Genomic DNA, 24,857 nt, shown 5'->3' with positions numbered 1-24,857 from the left:
GGGACTTTGTGATAATTGCTAGGCCAACTTTTTAAATTGGTTTCATAATTTGATTTCTAATCTAATTCAGTTTTAGAAAACTTGAAGAACCTCATTGTTTGCAACACAAATAGTCTACATGGGAGCCAATCTACTGAAACTTCTGGCTGTTTGTAGAATTCTTATGAAATTGTTTTTTTCCTCTGCCCTAGCAGCTGTGAGAAACAAATATTTCTATTGAATAAGTTTAACATCTCACATTATGACTGATGTTTAGTGAAAAGCCCTGAATAACAATTGCACTAAATATTTACTTAAAAAAGGCCCCTTCACAACATTATATGATTTCTACTCAGCTCACATGCACCACCAGCAGTTTAGAGTGATGAAACTTTTCTAAAACCTATCTCAAGCAGCAAGATAAAGTATTACGATAGGGAAGAAAGTTTTGGCCCAATTATCACATGCTTGAGGGGCAAGATTTACTTTTATATAGGCTTAATGCACTTATTCGATTTTGTCTTTCACCAAAATAATCTAGAGCCATTGCTGCTTTTTTTGCAGCGCTCTTTGGGAAGATTCAAAGTTTAATAAAGAAGAGGCTACGGGTGGGGTCGGGGGTGGTGGTGGTGGTTGCATCTTACCAACATCTCCCCTACCTGTTTAGCTCAGTGTTTCTGAGCTATGGGAGTTGAAGTCCAGACATCTTCATGCTGCCAAGGTTGAGAATCATCAGTTTACCTATACTGTACTGCTACAACAGATCAGATGACAATCTTTAGCGGTCCATCAAACCCTATACTTCCCACGTACATGGGAAAATGCCTGGAGTATCCAGCATTTAAAGTGTTAAGTTAATAGTTGCATCATGAAGTTCTGTTCATTTGAGTAACTTTGCATCCCATAAAACCAATCCAAGACAACAGGTGCTTCTCCTTATGTTTAAGTCACCAATCTTCTGCTGCACTGAAGCAAGTGGGGCAAGAAGAAGGCTGCATTCCCATCTTCAGGTAAAACATTAAGGAAGTCTCTCAATTCCAGTGCCGTGGCAAGGACTGATAACGTTTCTGGCAAAAAGGAGACAAATGTTGTGTTTAATACTCCTGAGTAAAGCTAGTTCTCATCTTACAACCATTCATTTAATGATCATTTGAAGTTACCACAGCACTGAAAAAAAGTGATGTACACTGGTCCTTGCATTTATAACCAACATTGCATCAGTCAAGTCAAGTAATCAAAATTTTAGAGCTTGGCAACCAAAATGTATTTATAGCGTCCTGATTGCCATTTGTGACCTTCCCAGAAAGTCAATGGGGGCAGGAAACCGGATTCACTTAAGAACTGCACTGATTTTCTGAAGAACACCAATTTGCTTATCAATCATGGCAAAAAAGATAGCAAAATTGGGTGCAATTGCTGTGCTTAACCACAGAAATTCTGGTTCCAATTGTGGCCTAAATTGAATACTACCTGTATCGCCACCAATGTAGATAAAATGGGTGGTGTAAAATTTTAATTAATAAATGAATGAGCAAACGTTGCTCCTTGAAGATGGTTGCTTGTGGTCTTCATCTAACAATGTGTGATTTGCACTGAATCCAGTTCTTCAATGTAGTCACTAAAGTGTAAACACTCCACAAAATCCTCTTGAGAGTGAAAGGTCATTCTATGTACTGCAAAGGCTCTATATTTCTGCTGTGCTATAAAAACTCATTTTGTTACCTTGTAGTGATGACAGAAATACAGGGTAGTTTTCACCCACATGTCTGGTTCGTTTACAGAGTTCAGGAAAAAGTTTGTTCCACCATAAAGCCTAAAGACAGTCAGAAAACAAGATCCAGGTAGAAAATCAAGAGTGTTATTCTTAAAGGAATACAATTCTGCTTCTGTTGCTGCTGTTTGTTTATATTTACTCATAAAAGTATAGCAGTGAACAGATTACATAGAAAACCTTTAAATATGCCAAACTTGTTGCTCCTGTGTTCAAGATGTGATTTGTTCAGGAGAGGTTCAAGATCTATCAACCAATGAAATGGGATGCGAGCTCCCTCCAGTGCCATTCAAAGTGCCGCGGGGCATAGGGCAGTGATGGCAAACCTTTTTCGGCTCACGTGCCATAAGAGGGGGAGCACAGGGGGGACGTGCGTGGGTGGACCACACCCATAATACAATGTGCTACCACCCAGTGCGCATGCACGCATGAGAGGTGCTACCCTCCACCTTTTGCATGATTTTTTCACCCTAACCAGGCTCCAGAGGCTTTATAGGAGCCTGGGGAGGGCAAAAACAGCCTCCCCTGCCCCCCTGGAGGCCCTCCGGAGGCTTCGGAGACCTTTAGGAGGCTTCCTTGAAGCCTCCAGAGGACTAAAAACGACCCTACGAGCAAACCAGAAGTCACTTTTGGTTTGCTTGTAGGACCGGTTTAAGCTGTCTGGAGGCTTAAGGGACCTTAAGGAGGCTTCCCTGAAGCCTCTGGAGGGCTTAAACCGACCCTACAAGCAATCCGGAAGTCTGTTCCCAAACTTCTGGTTTGCCCATAGGGCCAGTTTTTTGTGCTCTGAAGGCTTCAGGGAAGCTGCTGAAACTTCCAGAGGGCCTCCGGAGGGGCGGGGGATGCTCTTTTTGCCCTCCCCAGGCTCCTATAAAGCCTCTGGAGCCTGGGGAGGGCGAAAAATGGCTTTGAAAAAGGCTGAACTCAGTTGGACAGTGCGCACTCCCCAAGACTCACTTTCTGAATATTATTTATCATCTTGTCTCTTTCCTAAATTTTTGGAGTAATTCAGAATCTCAGAGAAGTTATCTGAGGGTCTAAAAAGACACTGTCTCTCTCTAAATGGAACACATACAGTGACTAGCACTAATGATGTTACCTAGTTTGGGCAATGAAATGTATGCAAGAAAACAAGCAAGGACCCCTCACAATTACATTGCTCTATTTTTATTTTAGTGCTATAAATGTCAGTGAGCCTTGCCTGGACTAGCCTTTTTCAATCTCAGGTCCTGCTGATTCTACTGGTTAGAAAATTTAAGAAATATGGACTCAAAACAATCAAGATTGGGCAAGGTTAGAATTTCCTTCTGATGCTTAAAATGCGCACACAGGGTTAGTAACCCAATATACTTCCATATACATCTATGACAGTGGTGGGTTCTGGATCCTGTTGCAACCGGCACGGTGCAACAGGGCCGCACGTCCACCACATAAACGCGCTCCGTGCGAGCATGCGTACTTATGGCCCATGATGCTCCAGCTGATTGGCAGAGCATTGCGCAGGCGCCGTACGCTCTGTACGCATGCACGGAAACCCCCAAAATCTCAAATACCAGTAAGGAGCGTGGGTGGGCAGGTGAGCCCTCTGGAGCACCATACTGGAACAGTACCTGGTGCTCCCGGCAGGCACCGGTATGCCCGTACCAGGGTGTACCGGTCGTAACCCACCACTGATCTATGATCTATTGTCAGAGTAACCTACATACCGTGTTTCCCAAAAAACAAGACAGGGGCGTATATTCTTTTGACCCCCGGATTAAGTGCTTGGCCTTATTTTTGGGGAGGTCTTATTATTTTTGAAGTGCAGGAGGCGTCAAGCATGGTCACCTCATGGCTGCTGCTGTGTTGCAATATTTTTGGGGAGGACTTATTTTGGGGGGGGAGGGCTTACTTTCGCGCATGCGCCCAAAAGCCTGACTGGGTTTATTATCCGAGGTGGTCCTATTTTCAGGGAAACAGGGTATGTGGTTATTGTTAAGATACTCCTGCAAAATTTATACAGCCAACAAGTATCAAAGACATACGTTTATATTTCAGGAGAACACAGTCACTTTATAGTATGAGATACGATAAGGCAAGCAAATGCCTGGCTGGAGAAACTACATTGAGGGAACAATAAAAAATACTTTATAAACTTCAAAATTTTGCACCATATGTTCTGGTAAGTACCGCCACTTCACCATTTTAACAAAATAAAGTTAAGCACTTCCCACATTCAATATAATGGGGTCACTTTGCTCAGAGTTTTAAAACAATTGACTGGATATGGTATAATAAAATTACATCTGAGGAACTGGTATAAAATAATCTTGTGTAACTATTAAAATGAAACTGCAATGGTTTGTGTTTTAGGAGGACAGGAAAAAACAGTATCAGAGAGCTATGAATATTAACACTCACCTGATGTTCATCCCTCAGCTCATGCTGGGCATAAGGTATGACAGCTTCAGGGCATCTATCCAGAAGTTTGTCAATAGCTGCTTTATGCTGTCCTAAACATGTATCACAAAGAACATGTATGCTCAGACCAGAGATGGAATCTTCTGGAATATTCTTCACATATGGGAGAATGGAGGATATTCTGAAGGAAGGACTGCATAAGAGAGACTTCAGAAAGAAGGGGAGAAGAGACATATTAGGTCTGGAAAGGGGACACCAAAATGGAAAAAAAAATGAGCAATTTATCTTGATGTGAATTTTCTGAACTTAAGGATTTAAAAGTTACAGCTCTTACTGAGGTTTTTATCTTTAAGAACTGCAAGATTGACTAGGACAGAATTGAACACTAAGTCTTCCTTTCCCTTTGCTATTTGATGCTAGTCTTTAAAAGAATAGCCAGCAATAATTATTTTCCTCTAGAGCAGTTTTCCAGCACCTGCTTGATTATCCTTACCAGGCCCGCATAAACCAGCTCTCCCATCCTTCTATGATGCCTGGTTGGGAAGAAAAGAGAGCTGGCTCCTTATGCTAGAAAACTTTATTCAGAGGGAGAGAAGGGTCAGACTAACTAAGTAAGGAGCTGATTATATGCTCACCCTTGAGGCTAGAAGGCTTATTGAAACTGTTAGTGTGACTGCAGAAGAGCAAACCTCAAATCCCAACTGCCATATCCCTTTATGTCCTTGGTTATTTTATTTACTCTTATTTCTTTATCTGGACTGCTGAGGTACCTCTGAGTCTGTTTTTGTTTTCAACCCTTGTCACTGAATGCTCAAGAAACTGGGGACAATACATTTCAGCAGGTTCTCTATAGCTTGGAGAATCTAGTGTACCTTTTATTTGCTAGTTAGCTCCTCACTTCTCTGCCTACAAGGGTCTCTCTTCCAACCATATCCTATGATTAGAGAACTTCTAGAATCTTTGTACTGCAGCTACTCCCCCCCCTCTCACACACACACTCACTCTCTCCTGTGCAAGTGTACACCAATTACACTCACATAATAGACAAACTACTTCTGGAATGAAGAGGGATAGAGCTACCAATAATATATAATATATTCCTGTAGTGTCTCAATGTTAGGTTTCAATATAGTCATACTAGGTTACTTTTTAAAACTTTCCTTTAAAACTTTTTTAAAAAATATATTCCCTTAATGAACTGACTGTTCTGCCATGGAGGAAATGGTTGACTACATGTCTAGTGCAGGAGATAAGTCTCTTTCTCCTCACACTCATTACAATCAAATTGTCTGCATCCCAAGGACACATGATTGTCCCAAACTGAGAAAAGCCTAAAGGCAATCAGGTGTGGACTATAAAAATCCAAATGACTCCTAGATGGCAGTGGAGAGTTAATTTTATTTTGTTTCGGTATGTTTTGCTGATAACTAATGGTTGCCCAGATTTTTGCAAGCCAGAGGATTTGGTTTTGATTCACAATTTGTGCACATCCAAATTAAATAGTAGTTTCTGAAAGGAGCTAGATTTATTTTAAAGGTATATATGGATGCTAAAATGCCTACCAGTGTTAAGAATCTTAAAGAAATCTTTAACTGACTGAAAGCTATCCTCTTTTCTCAACTACAGTAAATTTATTAATGGCTGTCATTACTTCTGCAATTGTTTAAAGATAAGGCTATCATAGAGAATTTATTTAAAGGAATGATTATGTTTCAAATATACAGCTGTTGTACAATAACTATGATTTGTAATTAAAGAGTAATTAAACTTCTTCTGGCGTCCTTATGGGGTGGGGAGAGAGAGGGGAGAGGAATATCATATGTGCCATACTTGCAATTTTGAAAGGTCATCACATGAATTCCAATCAGGAAGAGGTACTAACGACATCATGAATATTATCCAAGAAAATATAAGTCCATAATCACTGCAGGAATTTATCTGAAAGAACCAAACAAAAGATATTGTAAAAAAACAGATAGTCATTTGCACTATGAGCAAGTTTACATTAAGGTTTCTAATCCCATTTAACATTTATTGCAAAGATAGTCATCTTTACTTTATTAAAAATTAATCACAACAACCTACCATTTGATACTGCACTGTTTTCTTAAGAAATTCAGATGAAATTCTGATGATTATTTTTAATTGTGCATTTAGACAGGTAAATAACAATTTCAAAACCGTATCAACTCTGTTAAGTATCCTCTATTGCTGATATTTGGGGATTTCATATGTCATTTTTTTCTCAAATTAAACTTCACAAAAAATTACCCAGCCCAATTTTCCTTGGCTATATTACTAGGATCACTGTGCTCTCTGTGCTGCCCATGCTACATGGAAATATGCTGGGAGCACATTGTAGGGAAATAAGAAATGGTGGCACAGTGGTTAGAATGAAGTTCGATCCAGACTGGCTCAAAGTTGACTCAGCCTTCCATCCCTCTGAGGTTGGTAAAATGAGGACCCAGATTGTTGTGGGCAATATGCTGACTCTGTAAACCACTCAGAGAGTGTTGTAAAGTACTATGGGGCTGTATATAAGTCAAGAATTGCTACTGCTATTCAAGCCTTGGCTTATCCTGATGCACAGTCTCTCTTCTTCCCTATCCAAAGTACTTTACCAAATCTTCAGTGGTTTTCAGAGGCTTAGTGTCAGGAAGCTCTTTCTTGGACAGTCTCCAAATATACTGTGTAGCAAGCTTAAAATGCAACTTCTGTGCAACATCTTCCTGAGTACATGCTACAAGCAAAGCTTCCCAGAAGTCTACCAAGAGTTGGGGAACAGCATCTTCATTTTTACCACTCAGCATCTGCATTCCAAAAATATAAAAAAGAAGGAATTACTTGCACTGCCCACCACTGCAGCTCTTTTCCCTTCAAAAGCTGGGGAGGTCACTGGCTATCAAAGATTGTTCCAGTGTTCAATCAGCTTTTTAAAAATACTGCTAAGCTTTAAATTAGTGGGTTCATTCTTCACTTTAACTCAGTGGTGGGATCAAATAATTTAACAACCGGTTCTCTGCCCTAATGACCAGTGGGTAGGAGTAGCTCAGTGATCATGTGACCGGGTGGGCGTGGCCAACTCAACATCACTCACATTGATGGGCACTTCACCTTAGCTGTTACAATGTAATAAGGGTTAAACAGAGAGGCAGTTTCTGTAAGCAGGGCAATAAAGATTAGGTTAGAAACAACACCAGAATGTTTCATTTCTGCCTTCCTTACAGGAAGGCTTTACATCCCTGTAAAGTGGGGGGAAAAAGCCAAAATGAGATTTCTTCCAACAACCGGTTCTCCGAACTGCTTAGAAAGTTAACAGCCGGTTCTCCTGAATAGGTGCGAACTGATTGAATCCCACCACTGCTTTAACTGCAAAGTGAATAATGAACTGCAAACAAGCCTTATTTTGGTTAATTGATATGCATGAATGAAACTATTACATTCAGGTATAGTACAAAATTAGGAAAGAATAGATGTATTTTCCCAGAAAAAAAATCCACTTAAAATTGATATTGCTTTTATCATTTTCAATTGTATGCCATTTTCCCATTAAAAGCCATGCTTCCCAGTGACAGCAATTTGAATCAATCTTTGGCTTTATTAATTATCTATTACATGAATTAGACTATTGAATTCTTTATTTTTCTCTTTCGTAGAGTAGGTAGAAAAAATGACTCCAACTTAATTTTTATATATGCTTTAATCATAAAGTCAACAGACTGGAAACAGAACTATTTTTGCAGATCTTAACTATAAGAAGTGGTGGGGGGGAAAGGTAGGAACTATGTTTTTATTTAATTTTATATACTGTATTTTTATTGCATATCAGCCACCTAGAGTCATTATGAGCCAGTAGGCAGCCATATAAATTTCCTTAATAAATATATAAATAAAAGGAGAAAAAAATGTTGCACAACAAACCTTGATATAAGACCCTGCTTCTTCCAGTTCCATTTTATTATTCTCATGTAAAGCCAATAATGAAGCTAGGAGAAATCCAGGTCTAGTTTCTTTGAGAAACAAAGCAAGTTCAGTTGGGAACATCTGTCCTTCAGTGTGCTGTTTTAGAAGTCTTGGCTCCCGAATAAAACCACATACTAATTTCATCTGCAGATAAAACACAAGATCTAGCTGGTGGATTCCACTCTACATTTCGAATGGTAGCTAATTCCATTTTTTTCCAGTTTGTTTTCAAAAAACCCAACAAAAATATATGCTTAGACTAAAAGACAGCTCTGCTCCTGTACCTTTATTCTTCTCCAAAAGGGTGAATAGACTGAAATGTTGTGAGGGGAATTTCATGGAAGATCTATCCAACAAACTTAATTGTTGGAAGAATGTTGGTACCACTTACCTTTATCATGCTGTAATGATATGTATGTATGTATGTATGTATGTATGTATGTATGAATGATACGTAGCCCCCAATGATCCGTACCTCTGCTTGGCTGTCTAGCTCCTTTTCACATCTATCCCGATCCGCCTTTTTCAGAGCCACTGAAGCCTTGGCCAACGTCACCAGATGGCCTATGTCAACAGATGGCGCCATCTTTTCTATCAATTCCAGATATTCCATTGCCATTTCAGGGCAGACATTTTTCATGCAAGGACTGCAGAGGGTGTGGGGTATCTGGTTTGGCTCAGCACAGTGGAATATCTGAAGCACTTTTGCAGCCAAATCCTAAAAATGCAAACAGATATATAAATCTAGTTCTTGTTATGCTCTTATTTATAACACGGCATATAAATGTAATCAGCGGTTATTAAACTCTCTAAAAGGTCATAAATAAAACAGCAGATTCACAGACTTGTCCAAGGAGACTTGCAGATTCAGGATTGCCTTGGCTAATTATAGCCATTTACCAGAATATAAACTACTCTGGGAAGTCCTCTACTACCCCAGTGGAATTTCTCGCCATGATGGGGAAAGAAATACTCTCAAAGGTATCAATGATAATTGTGAGTCTTTTGAGATAGGTCACGTGATCAGGAAATAAGACTTCTCAAGAATGATTTTTTATTTTTGATGGCTTCGAGTGAGTCTTGGCTCCTGGCAATTGCCTGTGTCAGTGCCTGCAGTTTCCTGACAAGATTTAAGAAAGGATTTGCCATTGCATACTTCCTAAGGCTGATAGAGAGTGATTGGCTCAAGGTCTCCCAGCTGTTTTGTTGCTAATAAAGATTGGGACTCAAGGTCTCCTGGTTTCTAGCCAAGGGCCTTAACCATATACCATAGGTCAGGGGTCCAAAACTTGGCAACTTTGAGACTTGTGGACTTCAACTCCAACAAGTCTTATAATTATAATTCATTCTAGTTGTTAAATAGGTCATCAAATCACCATGGTTGTTAAGCAAATCCATTGTCCGCAGTAGACATTTGAAATGGAAATGGAAGTAAACACCAATTTTTTGGGGGGTGGGGGGAACCATTTATCACAGTCACATGATCGTGGGATACTCCAAACAGCCATAAACGTGGGCCAGTTACTGAGTATCCAAAATATGATCACATGACTAGTGGTGGGATTCAAATAATTTAACAACCGGTTCTCTGCCCTAATGATTTCTTCCAACAACCAGTTCACCAAACTGCTCAGAAAGTTAACAACTAGTTCTCCCAAAGAAGTGCAAACAGGCTGAATTCCATCACTGCACATGGCCGTAGGGAGATGAGTGAGTGGCCATTGCAATTCCAATTCACGGTTGAGTACATTTTTGGGTGTCCATTCTGACTAAAAGAGGAAACCAAGATGGTGGAGCAAAGTACAAGAGATATACTTGAAAGTTTTCTAAATAAAATACTTGAAAGGTCTCTAAATAAAATACACTAATTGTGGGTCAATTGCTCTCTGATGATAAAAAAAATCTTCTCAAAGAACTTCTGAAATGTAAACATGTGGAGGAGGTTATAAAACTGCTGAAAATGCAGAGGACTATATCACAGCCTGGAAAAAACTGGATATTAACTTTCATTTTCACTCTCACTATTATGGTTCAAATGTAAACCTCTCAACACAACTGAAAGAAGAATTATAAAAAAAAAGACAAATTTGGGACTTTTTCTTTAAGGACATTAACAAGGTTAAAGATTTCGTGATTAAAAAGAAAGGACTACAAGTTTTTGATACTTCCAGAGAAGAAAAAGATTTTACTCCCTGAAGATAAACTGGAAGGAGTCAAGTGGAATCAGGATGCAATTTTTCTCTGGTTGATATGTGCAACTGAAAGGAAGGTTTAACTCAAAATTTGAAAATGTATTTTTAACACACACACACAAACACACACACTTATATATCTTAAATAACTCTTAAAGTAAAAGCTATTGAAAATGTATTTGAGAGTACCTGTATTAAGAGAAAGTTAAAGTAAATGATGTACCAGTTTAAAGAAAAAAACTATGTTAAAAAGAATGTTTACAAAAGAAAAAAAATAATTATTCTATAAGGGTAGCTAAATACAATATTGAAGTTTAAAGCTGGTATGTTAAGTTAAAGAATAAGATGTATTAGAAAGTTTTGACTTAAAGGGAAAAAAAGTGTTTTTTTTTTAAAAAAAGTTTAGTACTTTGAAGGAAAAAAGGAAGGTGAAAGGGGAAACACCCTCCCTTTTTGGGGGGGGGGAGAATTTTAAACAATATAAAGCACTTTGTAAATAAAAATGGTGAGTTTATAATAATTACTAGAATAGAAATACACATTATTACCATAGCAAGGAAGATAAAGCAGGAATAGTTAACTTGATTATTTTATTTAAAGAAGAAGATATGTTCTTATTTGGATATCACTTCTGAAATTTCGATCTTGGTTATGTTGATTAGAAAGATTTGGTGTTATAGAAATGGCTAGTTTATATGTTAATGTGTAAAAGCAAAAATTTGAGGCTGGAGTGTGTTTATCTTATACTGAGGTAGGAAGAGTAGGAAGTTAATGTCGCCTTTTGTTTTTTTTTTCTCTTCCCCCTTCTTTCCATACCCCCTTTTCCCATTCCCTTTCCCACCCTTAACTTCTTTTCTTTTCTCTTTTTTGGTATTTTATATTTTATATAATAATTTAAAAAATGATAAGTAATTCCAAATGGTGGCTAAGTGACCAGTCGTAAGTCAAGGCATAGCTCTACGCTAAACTGGCTTTCTTTTATATATGGCACAGGGGAACTATAGTTTCTCACTGTATATCAGCAAGCCTATTCACTGTTTGTGATCCTAAATCTGTTTACAAAGGATTAGCAGGTCTAATTTCTGAAGAAACACTGTAGTTGCAGTATTTATTTAATATTCTGGTGGCCAATGGTAACAGAAGTTAGTCCCACTAATTTTCTTAAATGCTTCATTTACTCAGTTGACTCTTTTCATTGTTGTGAATGGAAGACAAGAGTCAACACAAGACATGTACCTTCTTATGGTGAAAGGACAACCAAAGAAATCATCATCTTACTTCATTTAGCTTTTCATCTGTGTCTTCATACAAGGAGTGCTGCAAGTAGAATATAAAACCTTTTTCATACTTCTGTGTTTTATCTTCAAATGTTACTCGCTTCAGAACATCAGATATAGAAAGCCTGGACATTTTATAGTAAGGGAGTGAAAGATGGAAGTCTTTAGTGTCAAACCTGAAACATAGAAGTCAATAAAAAAGACATTAAAATCCATTTAATATGAGCCCTTCAATAAAACAAACATCTCCCTATTTGGGTAACTAAAATTAGAGTTGGTCTTTTGATAGTCTTGTGCTAAAAATACAGACACATATTAGATTTATTTTGCAGGAGGAGAATATGCAATTTTTCATAAATGGGGCTCTAATTTAGCTCATTCAAAAAATTTCTTCGGTAATTTAAAATTTAGTCTTTTCCAGGCTGTTTATCTTCTCCACAATTTCTAAAGTAGTGATTTTACTTTAATTCTAGCTGGGAATTCTAGAAACTGTAATTCAAAGACCACTGGACGAAACCAAGATATGGAAAATAACCTACAGAATATTAAGTTCAACCATTAGACTGGGAAATGTCAGACTTCTTACTTTCCCTTCAAACTTCGCACATGCTCTTAAAGTAGACAAGTACAGACCAGAGTACAAAATTAGGAAAAAAGAGCTGGAGAATAGAAGCAGAGAAGATGATGAAGACAAAATCTGTGCTAGGTTAACTATGAAGCTTCTTAAGTTCTGTGTATATTGTTCTGGCATATAAGAGAAGACTCCTTTCAATAAAAATGTGGGATGGAAGGACACTTCAATTCCTACCATGGAAGAATGGTTGTAGAAGTTGATGGAGTTGGCTTAAATGGCAAAACTGACTACTTTGCTTAAAGAAAAGAACATACCGTATATACTCGAGTATAGGCCGACCCGAATATAAGCCGAGGCACCTAATTTTACCACAAAAACTGGAAAAGTTATTGACTCGAGTATAAGCCTAGGGTGGGAAATGCAGCAGCTACCGGTAAATTTCAAAAATAAAAATAGATACCAATAATGTTTTTGAATATTTATTTCAAAGAAAAACAGTAAACTAGCGGTGTATTCAATGAAATACTTCACTCACCTCATGATGCTGATGTCCCGCTGTGATGATGATGTCCCGTGCAGCCGCGGGAGCGATGTCCCGCCTCCTATGACACACGGCACAGTGATTCCTATCATTGGATCACTGTACCAGAGGAGGTGGGACATCGCTATGTGGCTGCTTGCCATAACAAGGAGGAGGTGGGACATCGTTGCAGAGCGGCAGGAGGGGGAGGAAGGGGAATCGTAAGACAGCCCTGCATTACATTAGAACGTGAGGAGGGGGGATGATGCGGTGCGCGCTGCGCGGCAAACTGACACAGAGGGAGGGGAAACTCACAGGGGCACTGGGCCATTCACGAGTGTCACCCAGCGGCATGGCCCCGCCCCTTTTTCTCCTCCATTTCGGGCAAATTTTTCACTGACTCGAGTATAAGCCGAGGCGGCTTTTTTCAGCCCAAAAAGTGGGCTGAAAAACTAGGCTTATACTCGAATATATACAGTAAGTACTTTTGTGTCCACCTGGAAACCGCTTCTGAACTTTTTACTTGTTGTTCAAAGAATGTAACTCTGACTTTGGGTTTTACAAATTAGACTGATAGATCTTTATAGAAACGACTTGTTCATACTATTATGGAAAAGCAAAAAGCTGTGACTTGAATGTTAATGCCTTGTTTTACTGTAACAGAGAGAGTCGGAAGTCAATGCTTTTTCTCTCCCCCATCTTTTCTCACATCACTTCCCTCTTTCCCCTCCCCCCCCACTGCTCTTCTATTTACTTTTGTATTTTGTACATCATAATACCCTATAACATAATAAAAATGTTTTTTAAAAAGTAAAAATGTGGGCAGTTGAAAGCAGTTCAAGCTGCTTCTTAATGATATGGTATATAAAACAAAGAAAAAGGTATGGACTGGGAGATTTATTGCAAAGTCCTTTATTTTCCTAGACATTCTGTATTCTTTTGACTATAACTCCCATTTTCTGCTATCACTAAAGATTATGGAACTTGCAGTCCAAATCGCTTGGAATACTCCATTGGTACACACACACACACACACACACACACACACACACGATGTATATGTGATAAAATATAGATATACATAATATATACATAACCTGGGCTGATCTATTACGTTCTGTTAGCTAAGCTGAAGATGTAGAGGGGTTACTTCCTCCTTTTAAAGACATGAACGTAGTAGTACTAACCTACTATCATGGCCTCTAAGACAGTGCAGGGTCTTTAAGATGACAATACTTGAGAGACCGCCTACTGCCAATTACCTCCACTAGACCAATTAGATCCCACAGACTAGGCCTCCCCGAATTCCATCAGCCGGCCAGTGTCGACTGGCGACTACCCGGAGGAGAGCCTTCTCTGTGGCTGCTCCGACCCTCTGGAACGAACTCCCCGTGGAGATTCGTACCCTCACCACCCTCCAGGCCTTCCGCATAGCCCTTAAAACCTGGCTGTTCCGACAGGCCTGGGGCTAAAGACTCGCTGCCCCACTTCGAATGGTATGATTGTTGTGCTTTTAACTATGTATGGTTTCTATGTTTTTGTAACTCTGTTTGTACTTCCCCTCCCTTTTTGAGTTGTGAGCCGCCCTGAGTCCCTTCAGGGAAAAGGGCGGCATACAAATACATTAAACCAACCATAAACAATGCTCCAATGAAGTCCCCAGTATAATTCCCTCCCTGATATGATCTGAATAAAGATTTTTATTGCAAAATTCAATATTCAAACCTGCTGTAACAGTCTCCAAGAAGAGCGCAACTCTCGTGAAATGCTGCTAGCAGAGCTTCCTTCTCCTCCAAGTCTTTCAGAGCAGGATCCATTAAAGCTGTTCTGACTAGCAAATGAGCCTCACTTAAGAGATGAATACAACTCTCCGTTCTTACATTTTCATAGGTTTTACTGTATTCTACCTAAAGCAGAAAAAGGGGTCACTTTCAGGTTTATGTTAGGACACAGTACATTGTCCTATTCCTATAAGCCAATAAAATAAATGCAGAATATTACAGTACCATTTCTCTGTAGAGTTGGAGAGTTGAAGTTGTGTTCACAATATACAAATTCCAACCACGTTCAGATTCTGGGGGGACCTTGGTTTTGATGTTATCAGTCTTTCGGTAACTGAAAGGATACACATGCACTAGTGAATTTTAAATTTGCAACTATAATAATTTTGTCAGCTATTTTAGAATTCTTTCAATCGCAATAGAAAGGCAAGAATATATGTACAAGATGATCAATTGCTGAGTGACCTCCTTCTGACCCCAAACATCAAAATCTTGCCTCCACTCCAAAATTCAAAACCTTTATACTTACAGGAGTCTTCGTTTAAATGTTTTTTTCTCGAGAAAGTCCTCAGAATCTGCTTTTGTCAAAATGATGATATGGTGTTTGAAGTGAGAGATGGCTTTCAACCCTATAAAAAGCTGCATTCTCAAGGTACAAACATCAAGAGACGCGGGGGGACAAGCCTGTGAAGAAAAAGTGTATCTTTACATTATTATATCTTTAAATTCTCTAGAACTGAAAATGGATCACTTGCCATCCTCCAGCACCCATTTGTGACCTCAAGGCATCCCAAATTGGCCAACATCTTCATCCATCCACCTGATCCTTAAAAGTTGCTCCAAGAGTCACTGAAAATCAGGTGGTATCCCAAATAAATGAATAAAAATTTCTCCCCAAACCGGGTAATAAAATCAGTCCAAGGTTTATTATTTTAATGTTTCTTAAATCTTTGTGGGCTTTTAATAATAGCTTTTTGAGGTGTGGTGATGGTACAATTCTATACATATTTACGAAGATATTTTATTTTGTTTTGTTTTCCTAATATTGTATTTTTTGGAGTATAAGACACACATTTTCCCCCCTATAAAAGGGTGAAAATTTGGGTGCGTCTTATATACCGAATGTAGCCCTGCCCACCTGTCCCACCCTTTGGCTTCTGCCTGCCAGCAATTTGCAGCAAACAGCCTGTTTCAGTTTCAGCACAAGCACCTGATTGTCAGTTGGATCGGCCACGACAATCAGCTGTTTCAGGCTGCAGGGATTGCCATTGCCTGTTGCTGCTTCCGGGTGCCCCATTTTTAGCCTCCACATCTGATTTTTGTCCTCTGCATGCCCCACACTCCATTTTCTGCCCATTCCAATCCCCGCCGCCCAGAACGTGCGAAAAATGGGGTGCGCGGAGGCGGAAAATGGAATGCGTGGAGGTGGCAATAGGCTATGGCAATCTCTGCAGCCTGAAACAGCTGATTGGAGCCCCGACAATCAGCTGCTTGTGCTAATCAGGCTGTGCTGAAATTGAAATGGGCTGTTTGTTACAAGGAGGCAAATTGCAGGGAAGCAGAGGCAGATTTCCCCCCTCCCTTGTTTTCCTCCCCAAAAGTTAGGTGTGTCTTATACTTCAGAGTGTCTTATACTCTGAAAAATATGGTAATTCATTTGTATTTTTAAACACTATTCAGGCATCATTAACTTAGGAATACTTCTGAACACTTCTAATGTAAATGTTACCCAATGAGGTTGGAATGATACCCAGACATCTGTGTTTCAAGAGATGTTTGCTGGAAAAAACACCCAATGGGTTTAAATTACTTTTTACTGAACTATCTACTCAAGATAACTTCCTTGATCAGAAACTGGCAGCTCAAATTTTTCAAATATGCTGATGAAGTTAGAATATTTCTGTTGAAATACACATCATTTTATATCAGCTTTGCTGTTTTTGTGTCCATCTTGAAACTCTTCAGACTTCATTTTCATTTCCACCATGAAGCCATCCCACAGCTAGTCAACACTACCTCTAAAGCAGTGTTTGAGGTTTTCTTAACCTCATTAACGTTAAGATGTGTGAACTTCAACTCACAGAATTCCCCAGCTAGCATGCTGAAGTCCTAAAAGGTTGCCTACAAAGCTAATTCAGAAATGAATCAGAGCACCTTTAATGTTGTATCAATGTAGGGGTCTTGGTTCCGAGCTGCTACTGCACTGCATCTCACTGTAAAGCACTGCAGGTTGTTGCTAAGTGGAAAAATTAAAAAGAAATTAGGCTGGAATATATCCATCAGCCATTGCCAATGTTACCTTGCAAATGTGTTATATAAAAGACTGTGCAAGCAGGAGAATTTAAGGGTTAAACGCTAAAGCATACAGAATATCAGGTTGAAGAAAAAACAATCTTGATTATTAGTGTGTAACAATGTAAACACAATACACTGTGAAATATATAGTATTGTTTGAACTAATCAGCTAGAGATAGAGATAGATTCTAGAGAAGGGTTTTCTAAAATAAAACTTCTTTTATTCCAGCATTAAATTCCTGCCCCATTTCATGTTGCACCATGTAGAATTTTATCCATATACATCTGGTGAATCAACAATAAATGCTGCTTATCAATATATATTCTTGAACACTTGTGCTCAAACTCTGCAACCCATTTCTCAACACAGAACTTGAACCACTGGTGGAATGTTCTGGACCTCAATGAAGGATGATGGACAATAAAATGTGATACCTTGTAATGACATGCAGGAATTGGGGTGTAAGAACTGCTTGCTGAGATCTTTCTGAATACTGGTAGGTAGAAATAAGTTCCACTAAGTTATTGATTGTGTATAGGTATGCCACATGTGGTAGAGAGAAAAAGCAAAACAAACTCAGGAAATCTTGTTTAGTTGTATCTCCTTCCTTAGCCGTGACAGAAGTCCCTAGATGAAAAAAAGAGAAAAGAGAATATCTAGCACCAGACACTAGGTAAGAGCTACAATCTTTGAGCCTTCTCTCGATCCAACTACTTTAGAAATTCTGAATTACAGGAACTATAGGGGTCTGGCTAATCTAATTGGGGATGATAATGATGTCAATGAAGAAGATACATTTGATTTCTATGATCAATCATCTCATTCAAGTGTCTCTGGATGATGCACTGTAAGTCAACACACAAAGAAAGCATGAAACTGGAGAAGGAAATATATGAAAACAAGCTTTCTGTAACACCAATTCAAGTACAGCAAAAATGGTGCAATCCACATTAAAAATAAAATCAGAAGGCTTAAAGAACCTGAAGTTTATAGAAATACAAAAGCCAGACAAACCTTGTGAAAAACACCAAAGGGAGGGAAAAATTCCCTGCAAACTATCTAATGAGGATTGAGTATGTTTAGTGAATCCAGAATTCTGGCATTCTGATGGGAGAAAATAAAAGCAAGAGGAAGCACAATAGGAACATTCTTGAAGAAGAAAAAATAACTGATTGGCCAGCTTCTTGGTGCAACAATGTGTTGCAGAGCTTTCTCACATGCTCTAAACTCCAATTGATCCTGGAGCAAAATTATCATTAGTAATAGAAGGGCATCTAAAACTAGATTAACATTTATACCATATGAATTAGGAGATGTTTTGTGGGTTGAGTACAAGAGCCCTGTTCCTACAATCTCTTCTCATAATCAATAGATCCTTCTCTCTTATTCCATCCAACTTTGTTACATTATGGTACAAGCTCAAAGAATTTTTTAAAATAAAAAATAAATTTAAAACAGACCATTAAAAAATATTGTAACCCCTATAAACTTTCAAATGAATTTATATAAATTTTAAATTGTCACAGTATTCCAATTTATGATTGGATTTATGATTCTGAAATATCACAAAAAAATATTTTAAATATGACTCTGACAAATTCTTAAGTTACTGAAATTGAAGTTTGCTTTCAATATACGGTATTGTATTTATTGAAAATATTTTCTCATTGTAAGCTATAGCTTGTCTATCATATGGTAATCTAATATTGGAAATGGGATGTATTTCTTCACAACTTCCATAATCATATTGTACATTGAGAAATGTACCTGATTCATGCATTGGAAGCAGCTGAAGAGAGTGCAGTTTGGCATCTTCAACAGAAAAAGGAAATGAGGACACATCAAGAGCAAAACGCCTACAAAGAAAAGTGAGAAATGAAAAGGTAAGCCAGCTGTTTTCCACTTTTACAATGATATCGCAGGAATCTTTATGCAATTTCTTGCGCTTTCATATTGTATTGGAAACTGCTCCTGCAGAAACAGGCTCCAAATTTAAGTAGGGTGCAGATCTCTGTCCATTAGCAAACCAATGTGTAAGACTGACTAGTCTTCCACTTTGAGAATTCCTTAATAGTTCTAACAATTCGCATTTTTTTGCTAAAATAACCTCCTAAAACTGGCACATAAGACATTGTAGGTGTTCCTATTGTTTCTTGCTGTATTAGAACAGAATAACAGAGTTGGAAGGGACCCTGGAAGTCTTGTACCCCAACCTTGTGCTTAAGCAGGAGACCCAGTGATGGCTAACCTTTTCCGGACCGAGTGCCCACAGTACGCGTGCGTCCCAACCCCCAAAATGCAATGTGCGCGCGGACCCGTGTATCTGCCCCACCCCTACACATGCACACCCCAACCCCTCACGCATATGTGTGTGGCACCCCACATGCACACCCTGTCCCCCATGTGTTACCATGTGCGCATGCCCCCACTGCATGATTCCCATGCATGCGTGGCAGAGACCCAAAAACCAGCTAGCCACTTGGAGGTGTGCATGTATGCGCGGCAGAGCTGAACTGGGGTGATGGCTTGCGTTTCCACAGAGAGGGGGTTGCGTGCCACCTCTGGCACACATGCCATAGGTTCACCATCATAGCCCTATACCATTCCAGATAAGTGGCTGTCCAGTCCTTTTTTAAAAGCCTCCAATGATCGAGCACCCACAACTCCTGAAGGCAAGCCATTTCACTGGTTGATTGTTCTCACTGTCAAGAAATTACTTCTTAGTTTTAGGTTAGATTTTCTTTGATTAGTTTCCATCCTTGGTTTCTTATCTTACCTTTTATTTAACATGGAAACCAAATAAATGGCTTACATACTGTGTTTCTCCGAAAATACGACACGGTCTTATTTTCTTTTAACTTACAAAATATGGTCTTGGGCTTATTATAGGGGAGGGCTTATTGTTTTGGGGCAGCTGCTTCCTTGCGAACTGGCTCCCGAAGAGCCGGGCACGGCCTCAGGGGCAAAGCAGCCATGAGGGGACCAAGCTCCTGAGCAACCGCCTGGCAAACCCCATCTCCAGCCGGGCAGAGCACCATTCACTGACCAAGGGGGTATCCCTAAGGTGCCAAGCCACATGGCGCTCTGCCCGCTCCCGCGGCGTGGCACATTAGGGATACCCCCTAGGTCAGTGCATGGAGCTGTGCCCGGCTGGAGAAGGGGGTTGCGTGAGTGCCTGTTCGCCCCCAGCAGGCATGCCTCCTAGCCTCAACATGTCCCAGCCCAGCTCTTCCTGCCACAGCCGCCACCGTGCTCCGAGCATAATGTCTTCTCTGGTTCCAAACTCCCAAACTCGGCTGCCGAATCTTCCAGCAGCGGCCGCTCTAGGAGTGCGCTCTATGGTTGTGGGCTGGCTGCTGGAAGACTCTCTGACAGAGTCTTCCAGCAGCCAGCCCACAACCATAGGCTGTTACCACAGCAACAATTGTAAATGTAAACTAGTTTCCAATCACCTGAAATGCAATCAAATGCCACTGGGGCTGTTGTGATGGTTAACTTCAAATATGATTTGTAACAGTTTTTCTAAGACCATTATAATATTATGTTGACAAACTGTTGTAAGTTGCAGATTAATTGATTCATTTCTGAAAATGTTGGCTGCTGATACTTTACATAATTTATGAAATTATTTACATCAACATAACCAGTAGAATATATCATTATATTAGCTACTACTTGCTGCTGGAAAAAGAGACATGAAATGCTACCTTTTCAAAGTTTGAACAACCCTATATATCAGAGAGGACATCATGCCAGTAATATAACTAGTTCTTGGGGAATGCTTGCTGTTTTATCATCACTAGGGGAAAAACTATATACATGTGGACTCTGCCCTAGCAGCTGAAGAAAGACAAATTAATATAGACAGAAATGATTTTAACATTACCTATTTATCCATAGCTTGGAAAAAGAACATTTTGTTTATGTCTGTTTTATTTTAACTAAACCATGGAAATTTCCTTTTATATTTTATGTAAGCTGCTGACATAATTACATAAGCTGTAATTTCATCAATCAGTAGAAACTAGAGGTGAATATCCACAGGATGCTTTTAGTTTTAGCTTATTATAAGCTGTAAATATACTTTGCAGTGAGCATGTTTTATGAATCAGGTTACTAAGATTTGCTTAAACCAGGTATATGGATCAAATGAAGTGATAATATTAGATGATATTTGTTTCTGAAATGTTATTATTCTATGTATTGTATGCACAATACATCTCTACAAAAATCTATTAATGATAAACAATGTTTTATTACCTGTACAGGACATATTGCACTTGGATATTTAAATCTTCATCAGTTAAGCTAATTGACTCCAAAATAACAGATATCTCACACTTGCTACTTTCTTCTCCGAGAAGTTCCATGGGCTGCTGACAGAAAACAAATCCATCTGATTCTGACTGAGTTTGATCAACTTCCTCTGTTCTACCTTTAGTAAGCGGAAAATAATGTCAGTATACAATGTCAACTCTCAAGACAACTAGAAATGAATAGAAGAAACATTACCAGCCTAACCTTGTACAGGTCATTCTCACTTACCAACAGTAATTGGGAATGGGAGCTATCATTAAGCAGTGAAATCATAAAGCATATGTCTGAAAAGCCCAGGAGGATCTTCAGCCAATACAACATACACACTTTAAACCCAAAAATACACTAAGGCAGACGCTTGTCCGCCCCAAGGATAAAACACCTAGACACAAGCTAAGCAATGTTGTATATGCAGTGAGACATGTGCAGATATGTACATTGGGGAAACAAAACCACTTCATAAACGCATGGTACAACATAGGAGAAAAAACCCATCAGGAAAAGATTCAATAGTCCATCTGCATTTAAAAGACAATGGCTACTCTCGAAGATAGCAAAGTCCACATTTTGGACACAAAGGATCCCTGGTTTGAAAGAGGAGTCAAAGAGGCCATGCATATCAAAATTGAACAGCCCTCTCTCAACAGAGGGGGGAGGGATACAACATCACCATCTCCAATCTACAACACAGTTCTTTCAGTAGTTCCAAGAAGGTTCCAGGCCCATTTGCAAAGCTGAAGAAGCTTTTTGTATGAGAAGCAAAATGTCTTCAAATAAAAACAAGTCCAGTTGCCTCTTGAAAAAGCACCTTTGGGACAACCATGACCTGGATGACTGAGAATCTCCATAGTCATAAACCACAATATCACATGCCCCCCTCAGACCTATATTGGCAATCCCAGTTGCTGTTATTAGATGAATCTCACATGATTGCAGCATCCCATGGTCAGGTGATTGCCATTTGAAAACTCCTGCTAGCTTCTCCATTGATTTTACTTGTTGGAAGCTGGCAATGAATGTAGAATGCCATCATCTCATAAGTTGCCAAGCATTTAAATTGCAAACATGTGATTACCAGATGCTGCAAGGACCATAACCATGAGGTTTGGTGGTATGTTCCCCTCATTCAGCACTGTTATAACTTAGAATGATTGTTGAATGAGAGTCAACTGTGTGCCGCTTTTGTCAAGACCAGAAAACTCATCTTGGCAAGCAGTCTTGATCTGTGTATTTGAAATATCATACTGACCTTCATTAATGGGTATTTCAGGCTCTACAGATTCACCGATATGCTGTTTGCTATTACCAGCCAAAGTTACTTCCTCCCCAGTTAGTAGCTTGAAGACAAGGACTTCCAGTTCTGCTGTGATAGCAATATACCCTGCACAAAAAGCAACTTCTGTTGGGGTGAACTTCTCCATGTGCAAAATTAAGGACCGTTCAAAGTCAAGCACTTTTACATCCTCACTCACAAATAAATGCTTCAAGTGGAATAATATCAACTTATTCTTGCAGCCAACCAGGAGGTCTCCTGATACAGGGCAACAGGAGAAACATGTGGGAGGATCAGAAAGAGGAATTTCTATGATTGACATTTGTTCTTTTGACATCTCAGTATGGGAAGCTTCTGGGTTATGACCTTGCATCCGGACACAAACACGTGAGTTGCCAGAAGACATGCATCTCCAGTTAACATACACTCGTAAGAAGAGGGTGCTGTGTTTCTCCTCAATGGTGGCCACATAATCTCCTGAAAAGCAAAAATTGATTTTGAAAAAAACATGGACAAAAATGTAAATGCCATAGTGAAACATAGGAGTGTGTATAATCAAACTATAATGTGAACTAAGTTTTTGAATTAGTTGGCAATTCCATCAGAAGATCGTGCTAAATGCATAACCGTGCCATCAGACTTTATATTTTGTATTTCTCATAATTACCCACAATACCCTGATTTACTACATGGGGATTGTGTTACATCACACTGGGAAAGACTGTGTTTTTTATGTCTGCTGATAACAGTTAACAGGAAAATCCTAGTAGTTTGTTAACAGCCATGCTGATTGACTATAGAATAAGGAGGAACAGCATTCTTAGACAAAGTCTTGGCTCAAATATGAAACTCAAAGTTACTGGAAAGATAAGCTTGTGATTACAGTATGAGGTTGCCTTCAAATTAAGCACTAATCATTAGGCTTGATGTTGTACAAACCTCATAATTGCTTTTTGAAGGTATGATTTACAGTTTACATTTGGGGATCCTCAATATACTGTCTGGGGACAGTAATAAGCCCATACTTATAACATGTCTCCTTCTCTAATTGATTCTTCCTTTAAATCAATAGGAAACTGGCATAGAGCAAACAAAATTCCAGCTGCTAACATCTTTTCCCCCAAGTCTGTCACTGAACCAGTAATGAGCCCAGAGCACTTTATTTATAAATGCTTCCACCTTCTCAGAAAAAGTATCAAGATAGAAGGGGAACACAGGGTAATTAACATGCTGGTAAGAGTATAAAGGTTTATTATGTATTAAATTATTATGTATATGTTGCCTGACTATCAGCTAACTCCTAAAGGGTGGCGTGCTTTCCTGGCATGATTTTATAAAGGATCAAGGGTACCGAGCAATCATTTGATAAGGGTGCCAACAACGCCAAAAATGATCACAAAATTCCCCCAAAATGTGTATGGCCCATCAAGACAAAAATCCTGGCTTCGGCTGGACTATGAGTGCCCATTCTTCGTTTAGGAAGGAAATGTCTGGTCTCCCGAAAAGGCAGCGTATTTCGTGAACTGTTTTCCTTCCCTCCGACTCGGTTCTGGATGTCCAACCAGGTTTGCGCTTACCCACTTCACCGTAGGCCATGAAGAGCACTCGACCCAGGGTATTGAAAAAACCGAGCGGCTCGCCGAGTTCCGCAAACACTTCCACCTTGCAGGCGCCGGAGCCGCAGGCCACCAGGAGTACGTCCCGCCCGCAGCAGAAGAGCGCCGGTTCCTGCTTCAGAGGGACGACTTGCTGCGACCCGAAGGGGTGCAAGTTGTAGACCTGCACCATGGCTCCAGCTCGCCCAGGTTCCGCACCCAAAATCAACTGTCTCCTGCGCGATCTTCGCCTCGTAGCCGCTGCAAAGGCTACCGTTTCCGCAAAAGGGCCCCGCCTCAGGCCGGTCAGCTGGAAGGAGGCGTCAGTCGCGCCCCCAATCCAGCCCCTTCTTCCCGCGAAGGCAGCTTCTCTATCGGAGGCTGCTTGAAGCCATTTATACCAGGCGACAGGGCTTAAGGCTGCAGTCTGCAATCGTTTACCTTCTCCCCGAATAGTTAGTTATTTAAAGTTATCGTCGCAGGATGTAAATTGTTTCCAGTGTACCTGTTGGGTCCCCCTCCCCCCAATTTACCGATGATTTTTTTTAATTTTAATTATTTTTATTTTTTGTTACACAGACAACAATAGGAAAGGGAGAGGATGGAAAAAAAAGGGGGGGAGGGGAAACCCATCTTCACATACAAGATTATTTTTATCTATTAAAAGTTAACTACTCCCATGAACGTACCTCCAACTCCTAATTAATAAAGACACGTAAATACTGTGCAGCGGTTCCTGCTTAAAGATTGCATACAGATTCAAAATGGAGTGTTTGTTTTTTATTTAATACGGCTAAGAAACGATATCCGTTTGTCGCCAAGGTAGCTTTTCCGGAGGACTTTTGGGGTTCGACGTATCAGAATTATATCGGATCAGAATTTTGTATTATATTTAGTGTTCTTGCCTATTCTTGTTTTG

General features: G+C 39.6%; 1 protein-coding gene across 1 annotated transcript; it reads right to left on the bottom strand.

Moving 5' to 3' along the window:
* Window positions 1–7: 7 nt before the first annotated feature.
* HPS3 (HPS3 biogenesis of lysosomal organelles complex 2 subunit 1) lies at window positions 8–24,250 on the bottom strand. The gene is made up of 17 exons (XM_032225464.1): window positions 23,921–24,250; window positions 22,320–22,820; window positions 21,014–21,188; window positions 18,521–18,609; window positions 17,188–17,380; window positions 16,612–16,693; window positions 14,987–15,141; window positions 14,683–14,791; window positions 14,402–14,583; window positions 11,584–11,758; window positions 8,589–8,831; window positions 8,072–8,257; window positions 6,772–6,960; window positions 5,981–6,088; window positions 4,151–4,357; window positions 1,702–1,792; window positions 8–1,046 (listed from the first exon to the last, which is right to left on the bottom strand). Exons 1-17 carry the CDS (start codon window positions 24,129–24,131, stop codon window positions 922–924), a joined length of 3,021 nt encoding a protein of 1,006 aa, XP_032081355.1. The 5' UTR covers window positions 24,132–24,250; the 3' UTR covers window positions 8–921.
* Window positions 24,251–24,857: the final 607 nt, after the last annotated feature.

Source organism: Thamnophis elegans, chromosome 10 (genome assembly GCF_009769535.1).
Source record: "Thamnophis elegans isolate rThaEle1 chromosome 10, rThaEle1.pri, whole genome shotgun sequence".
Taxonomy (NCBI): Eukaryota; Metazoa; Chordata; class Lepidosauria; order Squamata; family Colubridae; genus Thamnophis; species Thamnophis elegans.
This window is presented reverse-complemented; position numbering and strand designations above follow the sequence as displayed.